Below are 23,331 nucleotides of genomic sequence, written 5' to 3'. Positions count from 1 at the left end.
AAATTGTCTGCTTGTGGAAGCTGCCATGTTGCACTTTCAGAGCAAGAGTATGCACAGTGGAGAGTTAAGGTGGAGTGACTTTCCCGACCACACACCCGCTTGAACACACCCTCTACACTTTTTATGTAGCCCAACTGTTCTAGTTAATGCTTTATAGTATTCCACTGGATGTCTGCTGTACAGAGTGCTGCACATAGGGTTGCAAAGGGGCGGAAAATTTCCGGTAAATGTCCGAAAAGTTTCCGGTAAATTTCCATGGTAAGTTAAGCTTGGGAATTTTGGAAATATTCCATATTGGAAACTTTCCATGGAAATAATGGGAATTATGGAAATTAATGGGAATTTAGGAGAACTAACTGGGAATATATTATTTCCAAGCATAAATATAAACAGAAATCATGAGAAAACCTCCATGCAAAATGTTTTCAACAGATATTTCAACGGATTTATTTGTAAGTACAGTAGAATAGAACACGTTTCAATAACTTGTTTCATGGATGAATAAAAACAGAAATGTTGATTTCAATATTACTATGGAGTTAAATCAGGGCCATTTGTGTAGTTAAAAGAAAAATTTGAAATCAAAAATATGTAAACTGAAAGCAAAAGTCACATTTTTAGAGTGAACTTTGAAAAAGAAAGAGTTGGATTTAAAATAAAATCAAACGTTTTGAATATTTGTATTAACTGAAAACCCAATGGTTCTTTTATCTATAATTTCTCTGAGTAAACTTTATTTAAAAATTTTCAGTAATCTTTTTTTCATTATTATTATTTTTAAAAATCTATTCAGTCTCAGATTACATTTTTCAGATTCAGATCTTTTAAATTAATGTACAAAAAAAAAATTCTTCAGGTTCGGATTTTTCTCTCAGCTTCAATTTTTTTTTTTTTCACTTTCAGATCTCTATTTTTCAGTTACAGACTTTTGGCCCTGTTTTGGCCTGGTGGGCGTGGCTACACAGAGAGAGGGGCGGGGAATCATGAGTGACAGCAGACCGCTGCAGGCTCAAGATGGTCCATTTTTCATGTTGCCTTCAGGAAACCTGGGAATGAACATAATTTATCAAACACCTCCTGCACTGTATTATTTGATAATGTTTAGAAAACATGTCATGCATAACTGCTAAAACTCAGTTACTAAAGCTCTTTCAAGCAGTAATGTGTACAAATTACGCCGTAACTGATCAATTATGAGACGTTTTCCCAGCCACTACGTGAGAAGTGGTCATTTCCCATGCTCTCAAAGTAGCGCGCATTGTATCGGGTGGGGGCTGCTGTTAACTTGTCCCTCAGTGAACGATGGCGTCGTCTTCCAACAACACTGCTGGCGCGAACAATCAGGTGAGTGTTTAAGTTTGGAACAATTACACTGCAGTCTGTGAATACTACGAATTTAAGAAGTGGCTATTGTTACGGTTAATTTTTCGGCTATTCTTTTTTTTTTTTATTTTATAACGTTTTTGCTGAAATACTAGCTCAACAGAAACGCCTCGCTATCATTTTCGGCTGAAACTTACGTCCTAGTTGATCTGTAAGCTTGGAGAACAACAAAGTTAGTGAAGTAACGTAAAATTCTTTGTATTTAATTTAGGAGCAGCTAAAAAGAGAGATGCTTCAGCGACTACTGCATAAAGTTTCCCAGGTCATGCACAGACAACCCCTCGATGTGGACTATTTGCAGTTTGTTATCGACCATGAGATGGTCCTTTTAAGATCTTTGTCCGATCAGGTTGAGATCCCTCAAAGTATTATAAATGCTCTGATAGAGCTGTCAACTGTGCTCAGTATGGAGGACGTCAATGAACAAACCCCCTCTCAGATGTCAGTGTCAGAAGGAAAGCTGGGACGTCCAAATTACAATGTATCGCCTGTACAGCTCCAGATACTGACAGAAATGTTCTTATCAATCACCCAAATTGCAAAACTTCTTGGAATATCTGTGAGGACGGTGAAACGTCGTTTGCATGAATATGGCATTTCCATAAAGCAGTGCTACGGTACAACAAGTGATGAAGAGCTGGACAATTTAGTAAGATCTATAAAGACAAGAACACCTCATGTTGGATACAGGATGATGAAAGGGATGCTTCAAGCCATGGGCCACCATGTACAGTGGAAGAGAGTGTACTCGTCGATGCACCGTGTGGACTCTGCTGGTATTTTCTCAAGAATGACAAGGCTGGGATTTGTGGTCCGAAGGACATATTCAGTGCAAGGTCCTCTTTACTTGATGCATATAGACACAAACCATAAACTAATAAGGTAGGATGAAGTCTGACAATACTGCTAAATACTGAATTATGTTTTATACCTGTTAATGCCCTAGTTGTTGTTTTTTGTTGTTCTTTTTACAGATTTGGCCTGGTGATATTCGGAGGGATAGATGGGTACTCAAGAAAGGTGATTTTTCACTTTCAAAATTGAGCTGAATGAGATGTTAATTGAAAAGTGAAATACTTGTGTTTTGGTCTACCATAAAACTTACCATATACTGTAATATAGAGATCCTTCTGTAGAACAAAATGTTCCTAATCTGTTTATGTTTGTCAGTATTTGGTGACTATAAATGCTTGGTAAACTAATTCTTCAAGTTGCTAAAAGGATTTTTTTTTTTACCCTTTGCATTTGGGTGAATAGTTGATTACAAGTACTGCTACATCTCATGGCAGCTTGCTACCTTGGGAATTATGTAGCCTGCTTTTTTTTCTTGTACTTATAAATATAAAATAAATGTACCAAGCTACAATACCTGATAAACATGTTTCTATCTTTAATTATAGTAACTTGACTTGACCAAGTTTCCACTTAATGATATTTACATCTCTAGATCATGTACCTGGGTGCTGCTGCCAACAACAGAGCATCAACTGCACTTGCTTTCTTCTTGGAGGCTGGTACAAAAGTATGGCTTTCCATTGAGGTAAAATCTACACAAAATTAATTTTCACAATGATTGTGCAAATGTGTAAATATGATCCCCCCCCCCCCTTGATTAGCAGTGTAATTATTTTGACATGCAATATGTAAACTGTAGCCTATATGATCAGTTGTTTATACATCCCCATACAGTTGTTTAAATGGTTCAAACATTTAGAATTCTTGAAAGGTGTGCTTATACAGAGCTGCACACTGTTGAATGACCAAAACAATAAACTTCTAATAACCAGTCTAAAGTAAAATTATATTAAAAACACAAAGGCTGCAATAAATTTTAAGAGTGACATGTTTTTTTTAGATTTAAAACAAATTGTACTGTTGATGTTTAATTTTGTTTCAGAGTTCGAGGGGATCAAGGGGTGGAAAATGTTGGAATAGCAAGATGCATGTTCACCATCTGGGGCTGTGGAAGAGGAAGCTTTCTGTCAGGCAAGAGTGTTCACAACCAAAGGTATGTGTAGTATTTGTATAAATGTCCCATGGAAATAAGAGAAATGAGAAAAATGTTCTTATATATTTTTCAATTCAGTGAATTTCTGGGTAAAATTCTGAAAACGTTGCCATATTTTGATGTTGAACAGAATAGAGCGCTTGTGGCGAGATGTGTGGATGGCTGTTTCAAGCGTGCACTATGAAACCCTTCACAACCTCGAGGATGAAGGCCTTCTGGATCCAACTGATGGTGTCCACATGTTTTGTGCCCAACATACATTTCTTCCACGTCTGCAGAGGGATCTGGATGTCTTTAGACAGGGTTGGGATAACCACCCTCTAAGGACAGAGAGGAATCTGTCCCCACAACAACTGTGGACACTGGGACTCCACCAGAATCCAGTTGATACTCCAGACACAGTGGAGGTACTAAAACAAATATAAATTATACAATCCCTCTTTAATCAAGTTTCAAAAAGTGCACTTGGAGATGTTGAAAAAAACACGGTGTGCTGTCACTGCAGACTATCAGCTTTAAGTTGAGGGCATTTGCATCCAAATCAGTTAAAAGTTGTAGGAGTTACAACAGTCTGCATGTGTACCCCCCACTTGTTAAGTTACCAAAAGTAATGAGACAGAACATTAATCATAACTGAAACTGGATCGCAGAGACTTCAGCAGATGTTGGGCTTCATTCCTGCTGATGCTCTGTCAGGCCTCTACTGCAACTGTCTTCATTTCCAGCTATTATTGAGGCATTTGCCCTTCAATTTTGTCTTCAGCAATGAAACACTGCTCCGTCAGATTCAGGTCAAGTGATTGACGTGGCCACTGCATAACATTCCACTTCTTTTAACTATTTGTTTTTTTTCTGCAGAATGCTTTAAGTGATTGTCCATCTGGACCATCAAGTGCTGCCTCATGAGTTTCGAAGCATTTGGCTGAATATGAGCAGATATAATGCCCAAAACACTTCAAAATTTATCCTGCTGTTTTTGTCAGGAGTTGCTTCACTAAATACAAGAATATCACATCCCTGGCCATGGAACATCAGAGAAGCCAATTGTTCCATTACTTTTGGTCCCTTAAGTGGAAGGCACATATGAAAACAGTTCAAATACCTCTGCAGTTATAGCCAATCGTGTTAGTTTCATTTCAAATCCACTGCGTGGCATATAGAGCCAAAAGTAGAATTCCCATGTTCCAATATTTATGGAGCTGACTGTTTGTCTTGAATTTCCCAACACTGTTTTTGAATTGTCATTTGAAATATCTTTTTTTTAAAATCATCACAGGAAATCGAGGATGCGTACTTGGATGTCAACTCTATTGGTGAGCTGGATGGGAGCAATCCTGGAGTAATTCTTCCATCTGTTGAATGTCCTCTATCTGAGGAGGACATGGCAAGACTAAGAGACACTGTCAATGTAACAAGGCCCTCTCAGTCACATGGCCGAGACATTTATTTGGATGTACTTAACTTTGTACTAACTCACCGTTCCTAGGCGGCAACATTTTTATTTTGAATTTTCAACCCAGAGAAGGTTCATGAATAGCTCAGACTTTTATTTGATGTGATGTGATATACATGTAAAATGAACCTGCCAGGAAATTATATTGTGAACACTCAAACATCACATTACAAACTATTTTTTTTGTCTCTGGCACATTTTTCAACAGTAAACCTGTATGTTTTTGTGTGCTTCATGCCACTCATTAAAGAACTCTGGCTGTCAATCTCCAACTTTGAAATGTGCTTCCTGAACATTAAATGGAAGGAGCAGCATTTTGAGTTACACCTCAAAACTACTGATAGACAATGCTATGCTTTACACATTGTTAAATTCCTGGCCAAGATGAAAAGCCTCCAGCAGAACCATTCTGAATTGACTATAGGACTAACCCTAACCCTAACCCTTTCAGCCGAAAATGATAGCGAGGCGTTTCTGTTGAGCTAGCATTTCAGCAAAAAACGTTATAAAATAAAAAAACAGAATAGCTGAAAAATTAACCGTAACAATAGCCACTTCTTAAATTCGTAGTATTCACAGACTGCAGTGTAATTGTTCCAAACTTAAACACTCACCTGATTGTTCGCGCCAGCAGTGTTGTTGGAAGACGACGCCATCGTTCACTGAGGGACAAGTTAACAGCAGCCCCACCCGATACAATGCGGCGCTACTTTGAGAGCATGGGAAATGACCACTTCTCACGTAGTGGCTGGGAAAACGTCTCATAATTGATCAGTTACGGCGTAATTTGTACACATTACTGCTTGAAAGAGCTTTAGTAACTGAGTTTTAGCAGTTATGCATGACATGTTTTCTAAACATTATCAAATAATACAGTGCAGGAGGTGTTTGATAAATTATGTTCATTCCCAGGTTTCCTGAAGGCAACATGAAAAATGGACCATCTTGAGCCTGCAGCGGTCTGCTGTCACTCATGATTCCCCGCCCCTCTCTGTGTAGCCACGCCCACCAGGCCAAAACAGGGCCAAAAGTCTGTAACTGAAAAATAGAGATCTGAAAGTGAAAAAAAAAAAAATTGAAGCTGAGAGAAAAATCCGAACCTGAAGAATTTTTTTTTGTACATTAATTTAAAAGATCTGAATCTGAAAAAATGTAATCTGAGACTGAATAGATTTTTTAAAAATAATAATAATGAAAAAAAGATTACTGAAAATTTTTAAATAAAGTTTACTCAGAGGAATTATAGATAAAAGAACCATTGGGTTTTCAGTTAATACAAATATTCAAAACGTTTGATTTTATTTTAAATCCAACTCTTTCTTTTTCAAAGTTCACTCTAAAAATGTGACTTTTGCTTTCAGTTTACATATTTTCGATTTCAAATTTTTCTTTTAACTACACAAATGGCCCTGATTTAACTCCATATATTACCATCCCCTAACCCCGCTCATTCGAAAATGCCCCCTGTCCAAAAATCTCCACAAAGTCCCATTCAAAAGGTTAAACTTATCCTTCAAAACGTCCCATTAAACATGCAAATCTTCCTTCAAGCAATCCTCTTTTCTCATTTTTGCTCAGTCAATAGACTCTTCCTGGACCTCATCATCATCCAACAACATGTCCACTTCCTCAGCATCCAACTCTGAGTCTTCCTCTTCAGTGTCACTTTCCAGCCTTGTTGAGGATGGCTCTGTGTCAGGCTCAAAGAGCCGTAGGTTTGCCCGAATGCCGACCAGCTTTTCCACTCTCACATTTGTGAGTCTGTTGCGAACCTTTGTGTGGGTGTTCGCAAACAGTGACCAGTTGTGCTTGGAGGCGGCTGATGATGGTGGGATTTGGAGGAGGATGGAGGCTACAGGTGCAAGGGCCTCAGATTCACATAGTCCCTTCCACCAGGTGGCTGCAGATATGTGCTGGCATGACTGCCATATTCCATCCCCTTTCCAAAGGCCTTGCTTTGTTCGATACTTTGCCAAACTGCCTAGAACTTTGCCTTTATCGAGACCCAGGTGGTCAGACATGGCTGTAATGACCGCATAGGCACTGTTGATCTCTTCCCCAGAAAGTATGCCCTTGTCATAATATTTGAGGTCCAGCATGTATGCTGCTGCATGCACTGGCTTCATGCAGAACTCCCTCCGCTGTTCCAATGACTTGACCACAGCCGTTTCCTCTGCTTTCAGTAGTAGGAAGTGGGCAGAATTGTCTGGATTTCTTCTTTGAGTTCTGCAAAAGGCACTGGACATCTGACAAGATGGCACCATCCCCTCTATCTTCGCTATTGCTGCTGCAATAGGTTTGAGGATTTTCTGACTGCTAGATACTCTTTCCCAGAACACATCATCCAAGATGACCTTCTTGATGTCACTGTCGATGCCTACAGACTGGGATATGGCCATCTCTTGCAGAGACTCCTTTCCTTCCAGAAGGCTGTCAAACATGATAACAACACCACCCCATCGCGTTATGCTGGGAAGCTTCAGTGTAGTACTCTTGTTCTTTTCCTTTTGCTTTGACAGAAATGTAGCGGAAGTTACTTGTTTGCCTTTAACATATTTCAGAACTTGCTTCGCTCTCTTATTCAGAGTGTCCATTGTTTTTAGTGCCATTATGTCTTTTAGGAGAAGATTTAGTGTATGGGCAGCACAGCCAATAGCAGTTATATGAGGGTAGGTCTCCTCCACATCTGCCCAGGCAACCTTGATGTTGGCTGCGTTGTCAGTGACCAGTGCAAAAACCTTATCTGGTCCAAGGTCATTGATGATCACTTTGAGCTCATCTGCAATATATTGGCCTGTGTGTCTGTTTTCCTTTGTGTCTACACTCTTGTAGAACACAGGCTGAGGAGTGGTGATTATGTAGTTAATAATTCCTTGTCCCCTGATATTGGACCATCCATCAGAGATGACTGAAATACAGTCAGCTTGGTCAATGGTCTGTTTCACCTTTGCTTGAACTCGACTGAACTCTTCATCCAGTAGATGAGTAGACAATGCATGTCTGGTTGGGGGAATGTATGCTGGTCGGAGAACATTCAAAAATCTCTTCCAGTACACATTGGATGTCAGCATAAGGGGTGAGCCAGTTGCATAGATTGCACGAGCAAAACACTCATCTGCGTTTTTCTGGCTAGTGTCATCCATAAAATCAAAGAATCCTCTGATGCCAGAGGGACCAGGAGCTGATGAGTGGGTATCTGACTCTGATACAGCTGAAACAGATTCATTTTCCCTTGAGTGGAACTCCTGGCTGCTGCATGTGTTGGGCCTTGAGGAATTTTTTTGCACTTTGCAATGTGCTGTTGCATTTTTGTGGCATTCTTCACGTACGTCTTATCACAATACTTACACATATATACAGATTTCCCTTGTACATTAGCTGGTGTAAAATGTCTCCACACATCAGATAGCGCACGTGGCATTTTTCTGTAAAATAAAACAAGAGCTTGTAAAAATGCTAATGCAATGCAAGAGATCGTAATAATACAATTGCAATATGATAATAAACAGATATAAATTGTAAGGCTAGCTAAACAACTGGAATGTAGTGATAGGATGTAAGCAACAAAACAACCTGAAGAGCCGGTTCGGAGCCGAAAGAGCCGGCTCTTTTTAGTGAGCTGAACCGAAAGAGCCGGTTCTCTCAAAAGAGCCGGCTCTTTTGGCTCCGAACCGGCTCTTCAGGTTGTTTTGTTGCTTAAATTAATTTATTATTAACATTAATATAAAATTATGCACAAAATTAATTACTAATGTAAAAAAGTGGTTTATTTATATATGTTTATATATAAATATATGCGGTGGCCCCTAGAGACAAAACATGTACAAACTCCAAAACACATTTCTAGCATGAACTGAACTTCCACACAGAGCTACCTAGATCACTTAAATTACACAATTGAAAGCATGTGTGTATGGTTTGTGTATTTATACACAACATATTTATATATATTCAAATAATTTTAAAAAAATAAATGTTTTTTTACCTGTTACTACCACACACCAAATCCGGTCATTGGTACTTGCTGGCTTGTGTAGCCACTATGTAATAAAAGCTCAACACTGCGCCCTAGCATCCTGGAGCACTTCTGTTGTCTTTTGTACGTGTTTTGAGTTTTTATGTGCTTCTGAGTTTTTACGTGTTTTGGAGTTTGTACGTGCTATGGAGTTTTTACGTGTTTTGGAGTTTGTACGTGCTTCGGAGTTTGTATGTGCTTCGGAGTTTTTACGTGTTTCGGAGTTTGTACATCCTTCAGAGTTCGTATGTGTTTTGAAGTTTGTATGTGCTTCAGAGTTTGTACGTGCTATGGAGTTTTTACGTGTTTTGGAGTTTGTACGTGCTATGGAGTTTTTACGTGTTTTGGAGTTTGTACGTGCTATGGAGTTTTTACGTGTTTTGGAATTTGTACGTGCTTCGGAGTTTATGCGTGCCGGAGTTTTACGTGTTTGAGTTTGTACATCCTTCAGAGTTCGTATGTGTTTTGAAGTTTGTATGTGCTTCAGAGTTTGTACGTGCTATGGAGTTTTTACGTGTTTTGGAATTTGTACGTGCTTCGGAGTTTGTACATGCTTCAGAGTTTGTACGTGCTTCGGAGTTTGTACGTGTTTTGGAGTTTTTACGTGTTTCGGAGTTTGTACGTGCTTCAGAGTTCGTATGTGTTTTGAAGTTTGTACGTGCTTTGTCTGTAGGGCCACCGTAAATATACTTTTATTTATTCCACATAAAATGTAATAAACAAATCATGTAATACAAAAACCAACTATTCACATTTCAACTTTTAACTATTTAAATTTTCAGCTTTTTCCTTTGTGCAACAACACAAAACACTGCAAACCACAACACAATTAAATATAAATTAAAATATGAAAACAAAAAGAAGATGCATATTCTCTTTTATATGGACCTGCATGGATAAACTTTCTGAATCCTTTATCATGTGCAACTGAAAATAGTTGTGGATGATTACTATACCTTTCTAATGTGAAGTTGTTGTCCCTGGCTCTCTTTCTCTGTCTCTCCCTCCTGTTCTGTTCCTGTGCTGCTGAGTGTAACTACGGCCCCTCCGCAAGCATGTGCTCTGTACATGTGATTAAGGAATGGCATGGATATTCAAGTGTAATTGAATTGCATTTGTTTGTTTTTGTCAATATTATGCTAAAATATACTTTGCTCAACTATATTTAAGTTCCCTAAGAAGAGCCAACCTTCAATTTTGAAAATTCCCAGTTTATTCCCATAAATTCCCGTTAATTCCCATGGAAAGTTTCCATCTTTAAAAATTCCGGGAATTTTGCAACCCTAGCTGCACATGTAACTTTGTGAACAATACCTCATTAAGAATAATTCCGACCAGTGATGGGAATAACGGCGTTACAAGTAACGGCGTTACTTTTTTCAGTAACGAGTAATCTAATTACTATTCCTATCGTTACAACGCCGTTACAGTTACTAACAAGGAAACGCGGTCCGTTACTATTTTTCAACAAACAGGCGGTTGAAACTGTGTTCAGCTTACCGCATCTTATGTCAGCTGCACGGAAGTAGCTGTAAGTAATCTGGACGCTACAGCTTTAAGCAGCTGCGCGCTCCCGCGGACGGTAATCACGATCACTGTCTAGCACAGGGGTGGGCAACTCCAGGCCTCGAGGGCCGGTGTCCCTGCAGGTTTTAGATGTGTCCTTGAACCAACACAGCTGATTTAAATGGCTAAATTAGCTCCTCAACATGACCTGAAGTTCTCCAGAGGCCTGGTAATGAACTAATCATGTGATTCAGGTGTGTTGACCCGAGGTGAGCTCTAAAACCTGCAGGACACCGGCCCTCGAGGCCTGGAATTGCCCACCCCTGGTCTAGCACAACACCTGAAGCTCAGGGGGCAAAACAATCGAGTGCTGCTGTTTGACTGAGGAAGAATAAAGTAGTCGTGGTAAGTCAATCATGTGACCACTTAAAGACAAAGCAACAAGGTGATATAGACCAGTTTTTAAATTGTGTCGATAGGCCACGTAAAACCAGAGTCGTGATAAACAAGATATACGCGGCGTTTTTTCCTCAATAGTTTCGCCACGTTAGCGCTAGCAAGCACTCTCTGCTTATGAGCAAAAAACAAAACAAAACAGGGGAAGTTTTAGGAGTGACGGCGAGAGAGAGAGAGCAGAAAAAGAGAGAGAGCGAGTTTTGAGATGTGAGAGATTTGTGACGTTTAGCGTGTTTGGGGTGTGTAGTTAATGTGTCGTCTTGTGTAGTTAGTGTGTAGTGTTGTGGATAGTTTTGTGTTGTGTGTTAGAACAATGAGGCGACTGCTGTCTCCAGGTAGAAACAGAGGTGATACACCTGCTGCTGTCAGACCTGCAGGTATCAGGCTGTGATGTTCTCCTTTATAGTGGACAGAAATTATGTTTTTGGAGTGGCACAAATAATTTGTGTGGCATCTTATTGAAGAACAGCTGATTGTTCTGTAAATAGTTTGAAATGGTTATTTAAAAAACTCAAGGTAAATGGATGCAAATAAGTTTGTTGTTTGCAAAACTTGTGCATAGGATTTTAAAATTGACAATTAATGTTTGCATTTGAAGTTATGAAATATGATTCATTAAACATGTTTATGATTGTTACAGTAAAAATATAACTTTTTCTACTGTGATTTTATGGTTTTTGTCTGATTTTAGATCAATTCTGGTTATACAGTATGACAAAATGAGAACATAACTAAATTCAGGCACGCGAGGTTGTGCTAAAAAGAATGATACCAAACAAGGCAAAGTAAATAGTTTTTAAAGGTAAAATGTGGAGAGAAAATTAAGAGTAGTAAAAAAATGGCCAATTATACCCTGGATGCCAGAGGGTTAAACGTTCTTTGTTTTTTTTTAAGTAACGCAATAGTTACTTTTCCAAGTAATTAATTACTTTTAGAATATTGTAACCCAGTTACTAACTCAGTTACTTTTTTGAAGAACTAGTAACTATAATTGAATTACTTTTTCAAAGTAACTTGCCCAACACTGATTCCGACTGATTTTTTAACCTGAATATTTGAAACAAACTGAGTAAAAAAAATACACAGAGGTAGTGCTAATAAATTCATCAGTGGAAAATGAAACATATATTTTAACTCAAGCTGCTAAATGTACATAGTTGGTATCAGTACATAAATATTAGACTTTGCTATTTTAATCCTGTTTCTTTTATTTTGTGGATACCAGCTGTTAATAACAGCTTTTTAAAAAAATCTGCTGTTACTGTGTTTACAGATTTGAAGAGAGACAGAAACATGCTGCAGGTTTCACATATTTAATCAGTTCTGTTGCTCTTACAGTATAATACTCATAATTAAAGTACAGTAACGGTAACGTTAGTGACTAAGCTGTTTCTAATATAAACTAATATAATATTAATATATAATGTTTTAGTGCCTCATCTTCAACTGCATGTCTGAAAATCCTTCAGTTCAGTCAGATCAGCAGAGCCAATGTCTGAATTACGTTTAAGCTCAGAGCAATTTCCTTGGTCATGGTAAATTCATTCATGTGCATGGATTAGCTGACGAAGACAGCTTTCCCTGAGAGCCAACTACTCATCCTAGCTAGCCAACTAAGGCCATTACTGGTTAGCCTAAAAAACACACCGTTAGAGGTCAAAAATGTTAAAAATCCTGACTCTTTTTACTCCTGTAAAAATATTATATAGTAATATTCTTTTCCACTTTAAATGATTCAGTCTTTTAAAATTACTTCAGCCCGAAATTTACATATAAAAATGTATTTTTAACACTTTAAAGGCTAGTATGTTTAGATAGCTTGCTTTTTTTTATTTAAAAAAATTTCCATTAAATACATTTCATACATTTTATGATTAATGGTTTTTATTATGCCCTGGATTGGTCAATGATTGGCAGAAACATTGATTTTCATGCATTTTTATTTTTTCTGTTATCTCAAATTTAAAAGTAACATTTGTGATCTAAGGACAAAAAAAATGGCAGTTTCCACAAAACTGCTTTTAAAAGTATTACATCGTACTATTGTTTTTCACTTTAAATGACTGTCTTGTAAAACCCCTTCAGCCTGAACTATAAATATTAAATATTATTTATAGTTTTGGGTTTTTAACCTTTTAAAGGCATGTTGTTTTTTTTTAACTCATCCCCCTCCCCCTAAAAAAAAATTCCTTAAAATGTGATAACTGCTATAGTAAAGTATATAATTATGAGATGGGTCAAGAATTGGCAGCGACATTGATTTTCATGCATTTTTATTTTTTCTGTTGGGTCAAATTTTAAATGAAACTGACATTTGTGATCCCAAGGACAAAAAAATGGCAGTTTCAACAAAACTGCTGTAAAAATATTACATCCTACAAGTTTTTTCCACTTTAAATGACTCAGTCTTTTAAAAAAAAAAAAAAACTTTCCAAATTATGTCATTAAAATTTGTAAACTACTACTATTAGTATATAGTAAAGTATATAATTATTATTTTATTAGACCCTGAGATGGGTCAAGGATTGGCAGTAACACTGATTTTCAATGCATTTTTATTTTTTGTGTTACGTCAAATTAAAAAAAAAAAAAAAAGGCATTCGTGATCCCGAGGACCAATAAATGACAGTTTCCACAAAACCGCTGTAAAAATATTACATCGTACTATGTTTTTCCACTTTACTCAGTCTTTTAAAACCCCTTCAGCCTGAACTATAAATATCAAATAGTATTTGAAATTTTGGGAATTGTAACCCTGTAACGGCCAATATGTTTACATAAATTCATTGTTTTATATATAAAAAAACATTCCATAAAATATATTTCATAGTTTTTATGATTATTGGTTTTATTATTATATTTTTTCTGTTATTTAAATTTAAAACACAACTGCTGTAAAAATATTATAAAGTAATAAGTTTTTCCCACTTTAAATGACTCAGTCTTTTACAACGATAAACATAAACACCAAATATTATTTATATTTTTTGATTTTCAACCCTTTAAAGCCCCCCTCCCCCCAAAAAAGTGTGTTACTACAGCTATAGTAGAGTCTATGATTATTATTTTTAATAGACCCTGGGTCAATGGTTCAATGATTGGCAGTAACATTGATTTTCATGTATTTTTAGTTTTTCTAAAGTGTCAGATTTACCCCATACTCTAAAACTGAATATATTACATAGTATTACCTCCCCTCCACAACTAAAAATGGTTCAGCGTGTAACGGCTTTATTTGTTGTTGTCTATAGAAACCAATGCTTATAATTGTGCCAGAGCACATTTTGAATCAACACCATGGGCATTTTTTTTATTTCAACACAAGTGGTTAATTGTGAAAGACCGGTAATGGAATGAAGTAGTGTTATTAGCCCTCTGGGGTCAATGGACACGCCACACCTCCAAATCACGTGACCGATATAAGATGCCACAGCAACAAGCTGCTGTTTTTATGCTCAGTTTTTGTGTGATTTCAGATCAATTGTGTTAATTCAGTATGTTAATGAAAAAAAAACTGTAAATTAAGACATATGAGATTGTGCTGAAAAGAATGACAAAAAAGGCAGGGACAAAAAACAATCTTAAAGTTGAAATACAAAGGTAAAATCAAAAGTAGTCAAAAATGGCTAGTTATACCCTGGACGCCAGAGGTTTAACCCAGTAAATCATAAAAAATTAGGTTTAATATTTTGGTGAAAAATGTTTCCTGTCAGTGCAGATTTCTTGCATTTTGTGTAAATTTAAGCAACAAATTTAATTATTTCTAACAAAACGAGTGTGAAACTTCTTGGGTTTGAAGCAAATGAATTGCCCCATGTTGTGTAACTTTCTGGATTTTATACTAATTGGGCTACATACTTATTTATTATATAGGCTATACAGTACATAAAATCAAAATTCACATCTTTTATGTAACTGAAATGTTTAATTATCTGGGCTAAATGACATAAAGTTATAGACTATATTTATATGAAATATGTATACTTACTGCATTTGGTGTATTTTAACCACATATAATGCATATTGCAGGATGTAACACCAGCGTGTATAAAAACATGGCTTTGATTTTACCCCCCCACATTTGATTTCCATGCCACCCTTATGCCACCTAAAAAAATTTCTCTAGATCTGCCCCTGTTTCCTACGTCCATGAGTCTCATTCCCCCACTCTTCTGAAACTTCACGCTGTCGTCATACTTTAGAGCTTGAAATGAGAGGGTGGTGTCAGGAAGGGCATCTGGTGTAAAGTCGCTGGGGAATTTTTTGAAATGGGTTCTGATGTTATCATTTCTAAGTAGTGAAAATTTTATTTCCTGAAATCAGATGAATATGTGCTGGGCCATTCTATGCCTATCAGTGCGGGAAAAAATATTCAGTATGCCATAAAATGTTGTGTTGTATGTTTCTTATAATTTTAGAGACTAATTGGGCTAGCAAGTATAGGATACTCCACACTCTGGTGGTAATAGTTGTAGTAAAGAAGTTATGTGCAATCCCTGCCATTGTGACCAATATTTGGATGGATGAAGAGTGCAATTTAAATTGATAAAAATGTCCTTTATTTCACTATAGCCCTGATTATTCATATGCATAAGCACTGAGTTTTGAGTTTATAATTATAAACAGTAAGTATTTTTACACCCGCATTCACAGCTACAGCCAATTAAGACTCACCAATTAATGTAAAAGTTTCTTAGTTTATGTAAAAATAATAATAATAATAAAATTGTGTTTTAATGGTGGGTTGTTACATTGTACACTTAAGTATGGAGTATAAAATACCACTAACACAGTAAAAAACTTGAACAAATTTTAAATGATTTTACTTGGTTGACTATTACAAAGACAGGAACACAGTTTGCTTTTTAATGTAGATGTCTTTATTTTTAATTCAAAAAATTTAATTGTTCATTACATTTTTTTTCTCTGATGCCAATTCACAACAAAAGTCGGCTGAAGGCACTAAATCCCCAACAATCAAGTGACCCCCTCCGCAAGCATTTTGCAACAATGGAAAGGAAAAACTCCCTTTTACAGGGGTGACCATCTACTGCGACCGGTTGTGGGGGGGGAGAGCATAGAGATGAGGAAAAACTACTGGAAAGGAAGACAGACTTTAATGACGTGCAGTGGTGGCAGCACTGAGGGACAAGTTTGAGGAAGAGACCAGAGAAACCTATACAGTCTGACAGTGTTCGTGACATTACACACTGATTCAGTATTAGCTTTACTGACCTCATTACTGCTGATATGAATAACAATGTATGTTTTTCATTATAGTTATAAATTATAAATTTGATGAAGTGAGGCACTCATGTCACGTAGTTTTTTCACAGTTGCTGACTTTGCATTTTTGGTTAAGTTTCTGTTAAATGAATATTTACGGTCTGTGGTAAAATGTGTTGTAGGTGTGTCCACTGGGACAGTCACTCTAAATAAAAAGTGTTGACTTACTAGGGGCTAAGGTGGTGCAGCCATGCAAGGTGGTCCAGTTTGGCAAAGGCATGGTCCAGTACCCAGTGTTGGGAAGGTTACTTTTAAAATGTATTCCATTACAGAATATTGAATACATGCCCCAAAATGTATTCTGTAACATATTCCGTTACGTTACTCAATGAGAGTAACGTATTCTGAATACTTTGGATTACTTAATATATTATCATGCTGTTTACAACTACATGAATGTACTATTGCTGTGATTTATTACTGTTACTAAAGGTCCGCGGCTCCGAACCGTAGTAAAAGGACCTCTGGCTAATACGGTGGGTTCCGTGTCGGGCTGGTAGCCGAAAACTAGCTTTACTTTGTTGTCTGGGTCAACTTTGCTTAGCAGAGACAGAGAGAGGCGTTGAAAGGCTGCTCCAACGGAACTTATTTTTTCTGGAGGAAAACACGAACACAGTGTACAGTTGAGTCTTAATAGCTTACTTACAGCTGGGCTCGTCAGGCACTCTTCTTGGCTGCAGTGGTTATTATTATATTTACATGCTTCCAGCTCCCGTTTTTGCTCCGTGACAGCTCGGAATTGCCTTCAAACTGAGCCCTTTGAATTTCTCTCTCTGTCATGAAATCAAAAAGACCTTTTTCAAGATATTCAAACTCAAGGCATAGACGTCCACTGTCTGTAAAAGCCCCGGTACCAATCAACCATATTGTGTTTGTTGGAATTACAGGTGTTAGGTTTTCACAGGGCAGTGAGCTAGAATAGGTTACAGATGGTTTTTACATTAGTTTAACAGAAATAAACATTTTACAGGCATTTCATCACAGTCCTTACATCCACTCCACACATCTTTCTAGCTGAAATTCTAGGAAGCTGTTTTTACCTCTTGGTTTTCCAACAGGTCTTTTGGGTTCCAATATGGTGTTCCAAAAATGTCGACTTGTGTAGCGTTCTCGTCAAAGACTTGGTCGAAAACAAACTTCGGGACTGAATGCAGAACAGGCACTGTCAAAATAAAACACGAAGCACACGACAGGCACGGAGACACAGGCTAGATACAGAACAGAGGGAGCATGGGGACCAAAACCTAAGAACTAAAAATCTTAGCAGAAGACATAACCAGAATTAAACCGAAACATAAGATAATATTAATTAAAACAGAACACTGAGTCCTCAGACTCAGAACCATGACATAAACTTGCTTTTTACAGTGATGAGTTCCCTGGCCTTATGACATTTTCATCAAAGGTCCTTCCAAGCCTCTGTGTCTCTGGGTGTGTATGCAAATTATTAAAAATAATTTCATTTCCAAGTGAGTCTAATGTAACTAGGGGGTAATTTTTGGTGCAGTTCTCTGTCATGAATAGGTTCGTAGAGTTGGAGAAGTTAAGCACACGGCCTTGATACCTCTAAAATGTTAATGGTTACTCACCATAATTATAATCGAATATCAAGTATTATTGGATGACTGTTTACATGAACAGAGAAATATGTGAGTACTTCAAATAACACTATTACAAAGGGTTACATTTGCTGTCAAACCTACACTACATATTTACACCTTCATTTACTGATGCTCATCATGCCACATTTCAAAACAGTTGCTTTTTTTTATGTGAGGGACAGAGGGACATCGCAAGACCTACAATAAATTGAGGTTTTCACCCTCGAGATGCCAGCATCCTGGCACCTCCTGCAATATCTCCTTGAAACTGTTGCATTGCTGCCAAAGTAACGTGCCATGCTGTTGAGTTTAGGCATTGGTGTTGGTGATAGTGATGCTGTGGCAACAGCAAAGTCAGCCATCTCCTTGGCAAGGTGCTCCCGGAACTTTTTTGTGTCATTGTCTCCTTAGCCTAGCTCTTGCATAACTCCATATGCAAAAGAAAACTGTTAACGACAGCAATGTCTAAGAAATAATTAAAAAAACTTTTATACCATTTCATAGTTTTATGGAGGACAGTGTAATAACCAATCAGAGCATCGGACAAATCAACACCACCCAAGTTCTTGTTGTAGTCCACAACACAATCCGGAACAGGTACAGCCTTTGTTGTCCGACCTGCAGCCCCCTTCACTTTTCGCTGCGCAGTCTTTCCGCTGAAGGCCTTGTGCACCGTGGAGCACATTGTGACCTCTCGAGTGTCAGTCCACTTCCCAAACAGCGCATATCTCCCCTCTCAGCCTTCTTAGGAAACTCGTTGTGCGCGTTTCTTTTCATTTGTTAAAATGTTCATTAATATATATTGTCCTTCTTTCTAAATAAAAATAAATTAAATTCTAATGGTGCCACAACAGCCTTTTTTTTTTTTTTTTTTCTTCATAGGTCATCTGTTTCATCAAAATCCTAGCCTAAGACACCACCATCCTCTCATTGATGCAAATCTTTTTATATAGCTGGAAATGGGCTTTGCAGGCAGTCACAATCTGGTTGTAGAGTGGCTTTATTTTGGAGAGCCGGTCGTACTCTGGGGTGTTTCTGTTTTTTGTCCATTGTCCTTGTCATCTTTTTGGCTGCTGAGGTGCAATGACCACAAGATGGCTTCAGAATGTTTTCTTGGCATAGTGTCACGGGGGAAGTGAAAGTTGTAAGGCCATTCTTTTCTTCAGTAGTCAGCTCTGTGGTGTACACTTACAAGGCCTGTGTAAATGAGAATTGCAAAGAAGATGTAAAATTCCTTCGCCATCAGAGCAGTCCAATGAAACTTGCTGTCAGCCCTCTTTTTCTTTGCAGCTTTGGCATTTGTGTTCTCAATAATTGTTCTGATTGTCAGGGCTCTGTCCGGGCAGGCGGAGATGAGGATCCAAATGCAGGACTTGAGGAGACTGAGGCTACGTCCACACGTACCCGGGTATTTTTGAAAACGCAGATTTTTCTATGCGTTTGCACCTTTCGTCCAAACGTAAACGGCGTTTTCAGTCACTGAAAACGGAGATTTTTAAAAACGCCTGCCAGGGTGGATATTTTCGAAAACTCCGTTTTTGCATTTACGTGTGGACGAGAAAAACGGAGAAAACGCAGCGTCAAAGGTGTGCGCCTTTTTTGACGTCACACTGTGCGCCACGTTATTGTTTCGGTGAAATTAATTTCTACAATACTGTTACTGTTAATTGTACTCTCTGCAGTGTTTAAATGCTTACATATACACACACAGTTACTGTCCCTCCACACATACGACTCGGTTCTGCTTCTATGCCCCATCTTTGTTTACTATTTCCTACCGAGGCTTCTAGATTTCTGATTGGCCAACATTTCTACACGGTTAGGAATATATCGCCACCTGTTGCTTTGGCATGTTCCTAGCAGCGTTTTCCTTCATTTCTGCGTTTACGTGTGGACGGGATTATTTTTTAAAACGAAAACGGAAAATCTCCGTTTTCAAAAATACCCGTGTACGTGTGGACGTAGCCTGAATTGCAATTAAAAAAAACCACAACTTTATTGCTGGCCATGATCAGAAACCAAACCGTGAACCACTAACTGGAACACACAGGCAAAATCTTAGGGTACAACATGAGACTGACACAGAAACACGGGGTTTAAATACACTGAGGCGTAATCAGAGAATGGAAAACAGGAGGGAGACACAGCTGGGAGAGATCAGGGGTAACGAGACAGAGGAAGTGAAACTAGAAACACTGACATAAGACATAAACCTTCAAAATAAAACAGGAAACAATTCACAAAGACACAAACTAAGAAACACGGACTTACGCAGAGGGAACACACGGGCAGAGAAGACTAAGCACGGAACTAAACCTATACTAAACATGAGGGCATAAGAACAAAATCTAAACCGGAATAAGCTGGAACTTAGAATAATAATAATAATCAACACAGGAGAGCTAAAGAATCAGAACATAAATCATAATACAGAAGAATACCAAAAACATAAGAAACTGAAAATGCTGGGTCAGAATGACCCAGAACCGTGACACTGATAGCAGATGCACTAAAGAATAGCTGGAACAGCGACAGAGGAGACCGTGCTGTTGTGGCATTAAATACAGGGCAAGAGTTCCTTGCTGGCATAAACTTGAAGGGTCGGGATTTCTGTCCTCCTCATCCCTGTTTTTCCACACTTCTTCCACCTCAGAACACCCACTTTGCCGACAGTTGAAAGACTGTCGTAAATAGCACCACTAAATGAACAGTGGGATGTGGTCAGTTTCATTGTCATTATTGATTCAGTAACGTCATTATGCAAACATGAGTGCTTTAATTTTATAACAAAAACCTATGTTTTTGGTAGGACACACAGCGGGGAATGAAGGAGGACGCGACAATGAGCAGAGGAAGAGACCGATACTAAATACAAGAGGAGAACAGGGCAAAGAGGAAACGCCTAGGAAACAGACGAGACGGGGAAAGAAAAAACATGAAAACATAACTGAGTGGCAGCGTAACAAAACTAAGAACTACACATCAGAAATACTAAATATATAGGGGAGCTTGAAATACTAAAACTAAATAATAGAAACACTAAATCAAAGAATATAGATAAATCAAAACCATAACCACAGGGACCCAGGTATCCTAACATGCAGAAAACGTGATATGTAATTTCATGTTTAATGAAATTCTCAGTCCAATCTGTTTTTAAACAATCAAACTTTTTCATACATTCATTGGATAGAATATTCCATAACAGAATTGTAATAACATACCTTTCAGGCAGCGGTGTCACAATTTCTAAATCGCTATTTTCTGGGACTGGAATGGTGAGGTCCTCATCATCTGAAGATGACTCTTCCACACAAAGCTGTGTCCCACTATCAAGGCAGGGACAACAAAAATTCAAGGTGACATACAAAGGTAAAATCACAATTTTGAAATAAAACACTCACACTCAGTTTATTTGTATTTTCTTTGCAGCACTATAAAGGCTTCAGAGTCTGGACTCAGATCTGCAGCAACACGTTTTTTTCTTCTTTTATTTTTACGTACACCACTTCTTTGAGGTAACACCAGCCAAGAAAAAGACTGGGCCAAAGGAATAAATAAAAGATTTCATCATTTGCTGAAAGAGACTGTCTCTGAGGTTATTTATTAATAATATTACTATTTTTAAGACTGTGTACACCCACAGACCACTATATTAGGTATACCTGTCTATTGTTCATTATGTCTCAACAGCCAGTCACATGGCATCAACCTAATGTATTTAGGTATGTAAACATGGTCAAGACGAAGTTCAAACTACACTGAGGCTAAGGAAGGGAATTGATAGGAATTTAGCAATTCCATTAATATAACTTATCAATTTGATTCCTTATTGATTTCCTTATCGATTCTCATTGGCTCCACTTTGAGAGTCACTACTCTCTCTAATCAGCAAATCAAAGACATTACATTCATGCAAATTAATTACATGATGAGTGGTGAAATGTTTGAGGATGTTGGAGGTATTTTCCCTGTTTTTGTGATCAAAAAAGTATATATATATACATATATATACATACAGGGTGGGCCATTTATATGGATACACCGTAATAAAATGGGAATGGTTGGTGATATTAAAGTCCTGTTTGTGGCACATTAGTATATGTGAGGGGGCAAACTCCTCAAGATGGGTGGTGACCATGGTGGCCATTTAGAAGTCGGCCATCTTGGATACAACTTTTGTTTTTTCAATAGGAAGAGGGCCATGTGACACATCACACTTATTGGTAATGTCACAATTCAATGGGCTCCATGCTGAATTTAAAGGATAAAAACAAAGTATCAGTCCTATCGTGCTAGCATCAAACCGATACCAATACCAGTGTTTGTATCGATACTAATCATATATTACTATTGATATTTGGATCACCTACTATTAACTAAAAACGCTGAAAATCACAGCTCTCCCAGAGCCATGGAGGTGAAAAATCCAAAGCTCCAGATCCTGCGATGTCTGTGATCCGACTTGTTGGGGGTTCACCTTTAGAGAGGCATTTTCAAACACTATGTTTTTTTCTCAGATTATATTAGCGCCACAATGAAATCATCACAATACAGCTTTGTTGCTTTTATTTTTTGGAGAGTGACTACTTTTAAAGTTGCTATGTTTTGCTTACTCCTGCGGTTACTAGATAAATGGGGATATTTTTATAACGTATTTTTATGATGGTAATTTTAGGTTTAACATGATTTATTTTTGAAGTTAGCTGTGAGTGCTAGTTAGCTAAACCAGCTGAAGGCTGTAATAAAAGTCCTGATCTGATAATTTATGTTTTACGTCCACCTTTAGATTTCAGTGGAGGAAGAGCCCAAGTTGTAGATTTAGTTTTACTGTTGAGTACAAACGCTAACGTTATCCTCTGAAAACAGTTGGAAAAGTAAAGCCTGCTAGTTTAACCTTACCGTTTAACTACTCAGCACATTTATCATTGCCTACATATTGAAACACATAGGAAGGATTAGTTAGCATTTGCAGACATACATTAGCAATGTATGTCTGCAATTCATAGGCCATGTGCTTTGAATGTGTTCCTCTGTGTTGCAGGTCAGGAGCCTGTTTTGAGTTCAAAAACTCAAATTTGCCTTATTGTATAAGATTGGGACACACCGGTCCAGAATGTGAATTGGATATCGGTGACAATGAGTCAGTGCACTCAGTTCATCATGTGTTGTTCCCCACATGACAGTAACAGCTAGTGACGGGTAGATGACGCCGCCTGGAGTGTGTGGCACATTCCCCATGCTGTGTCGACACTGTGTTGGTGTCGCTCAAGAGCGACATCTGCAGGATTTAAAAAATCATTGCAGGCAACCTGGATAAAGAGCATGGGGAGAGACTGAATAAGTTCATTCATTCTGATGTTTGGACACCAAATGAGTGATGAGTGCTTCACATTACCAGCTGGTGACGAAGTGCTATATTGTGTCTATATTCCAATGATTCTTAACATAAATTAACATAAATTATATGATTGACTAATATAGTATCAAATGCAGAAGTTACAAAAATCGTTTTTGCAAGAAAGTAAAAGTGAAAAACGTGAAATTTAAGTGCTTGTGACAGTGGGAGTGCTTGTGTACATGTATGTGAGGGCAGCGTTTATATATGTGTATTAAGGATGAG

At 37.8% G+C, this 23,331-nt stretch overlaps 1 protein-coding gene and 1 long non-coding RNA gene across 3 annotated transcripts; both read left to right on the top strand.

The window, feature by feature from the left end:
- The first annotated feature begins 974 nt into the window (after positions 1-974).
- On the top strand, positions 975-5,113 carry LOC120435658. Its single transcript, XM_039605468.1, has 7 exons — positions 975-1,344; positions 1,595-2,265; positions 2,358-2,403; positions 2,831-2,923; positions 3,281-3,391; positions 3,522-3,798; positions 4,668-5,113. The coding sequence occupies exons 1-6, from the start codon at positions 1,303-1,305 to the stop codon at positions 3,573-3,575; spliced, it is 1,017 nt and encodes a 338-aa protein (XP_039461402.1). The 5' UTR covers positions 975-1,302; the 3' UTR covers positions 3,576-3,798; positions 4,668-5,113.
- Positions 5,114-10,714: 5,601 nt separating this feature from the next.
- LOC120438999 lies at positions 10,715-21,271 on the top strand. Of its 2 annotated transcripts, none has more exons than XR_005612314.1 (3): positions 10,715-10,770; positions 20,518-21,067; positions 21,141-21,271. It is a non-coding gene; the product is annotated as an uncharacterized LOC120438999 (long non-coding RNA). The 2 variants fall into 2 exon arrangements; XR_005612315.1 differs by lacking the exon at positions 10,715-10,770 and having other exon boundaries at positions 19,642-20,796; positions 20,940-21,067.
- Positions 21,272-23,331: the final 2,060 nt, after the last annotated feature.

The sequence above is a fragment of the Oreochromis aureus genome, linkage group 3 (genome assembly GCF_013358895.1).
Source record: "Oreochromis aureus strain Israel breed Guangdong linkage group 3, ZZ_aureus, whole genome shotgun sequence".
NCBI classification, from domain to species: domain Eukaryota; kingdom Metazoa; phylum Chordata; class Actinopteri; order Cichliformes; family Cichlidae; genus Oreochromis; species Oreochromis aureus.
This window is presented reverse-complemented; position numbering and strand designations above follow the sequence as displayed.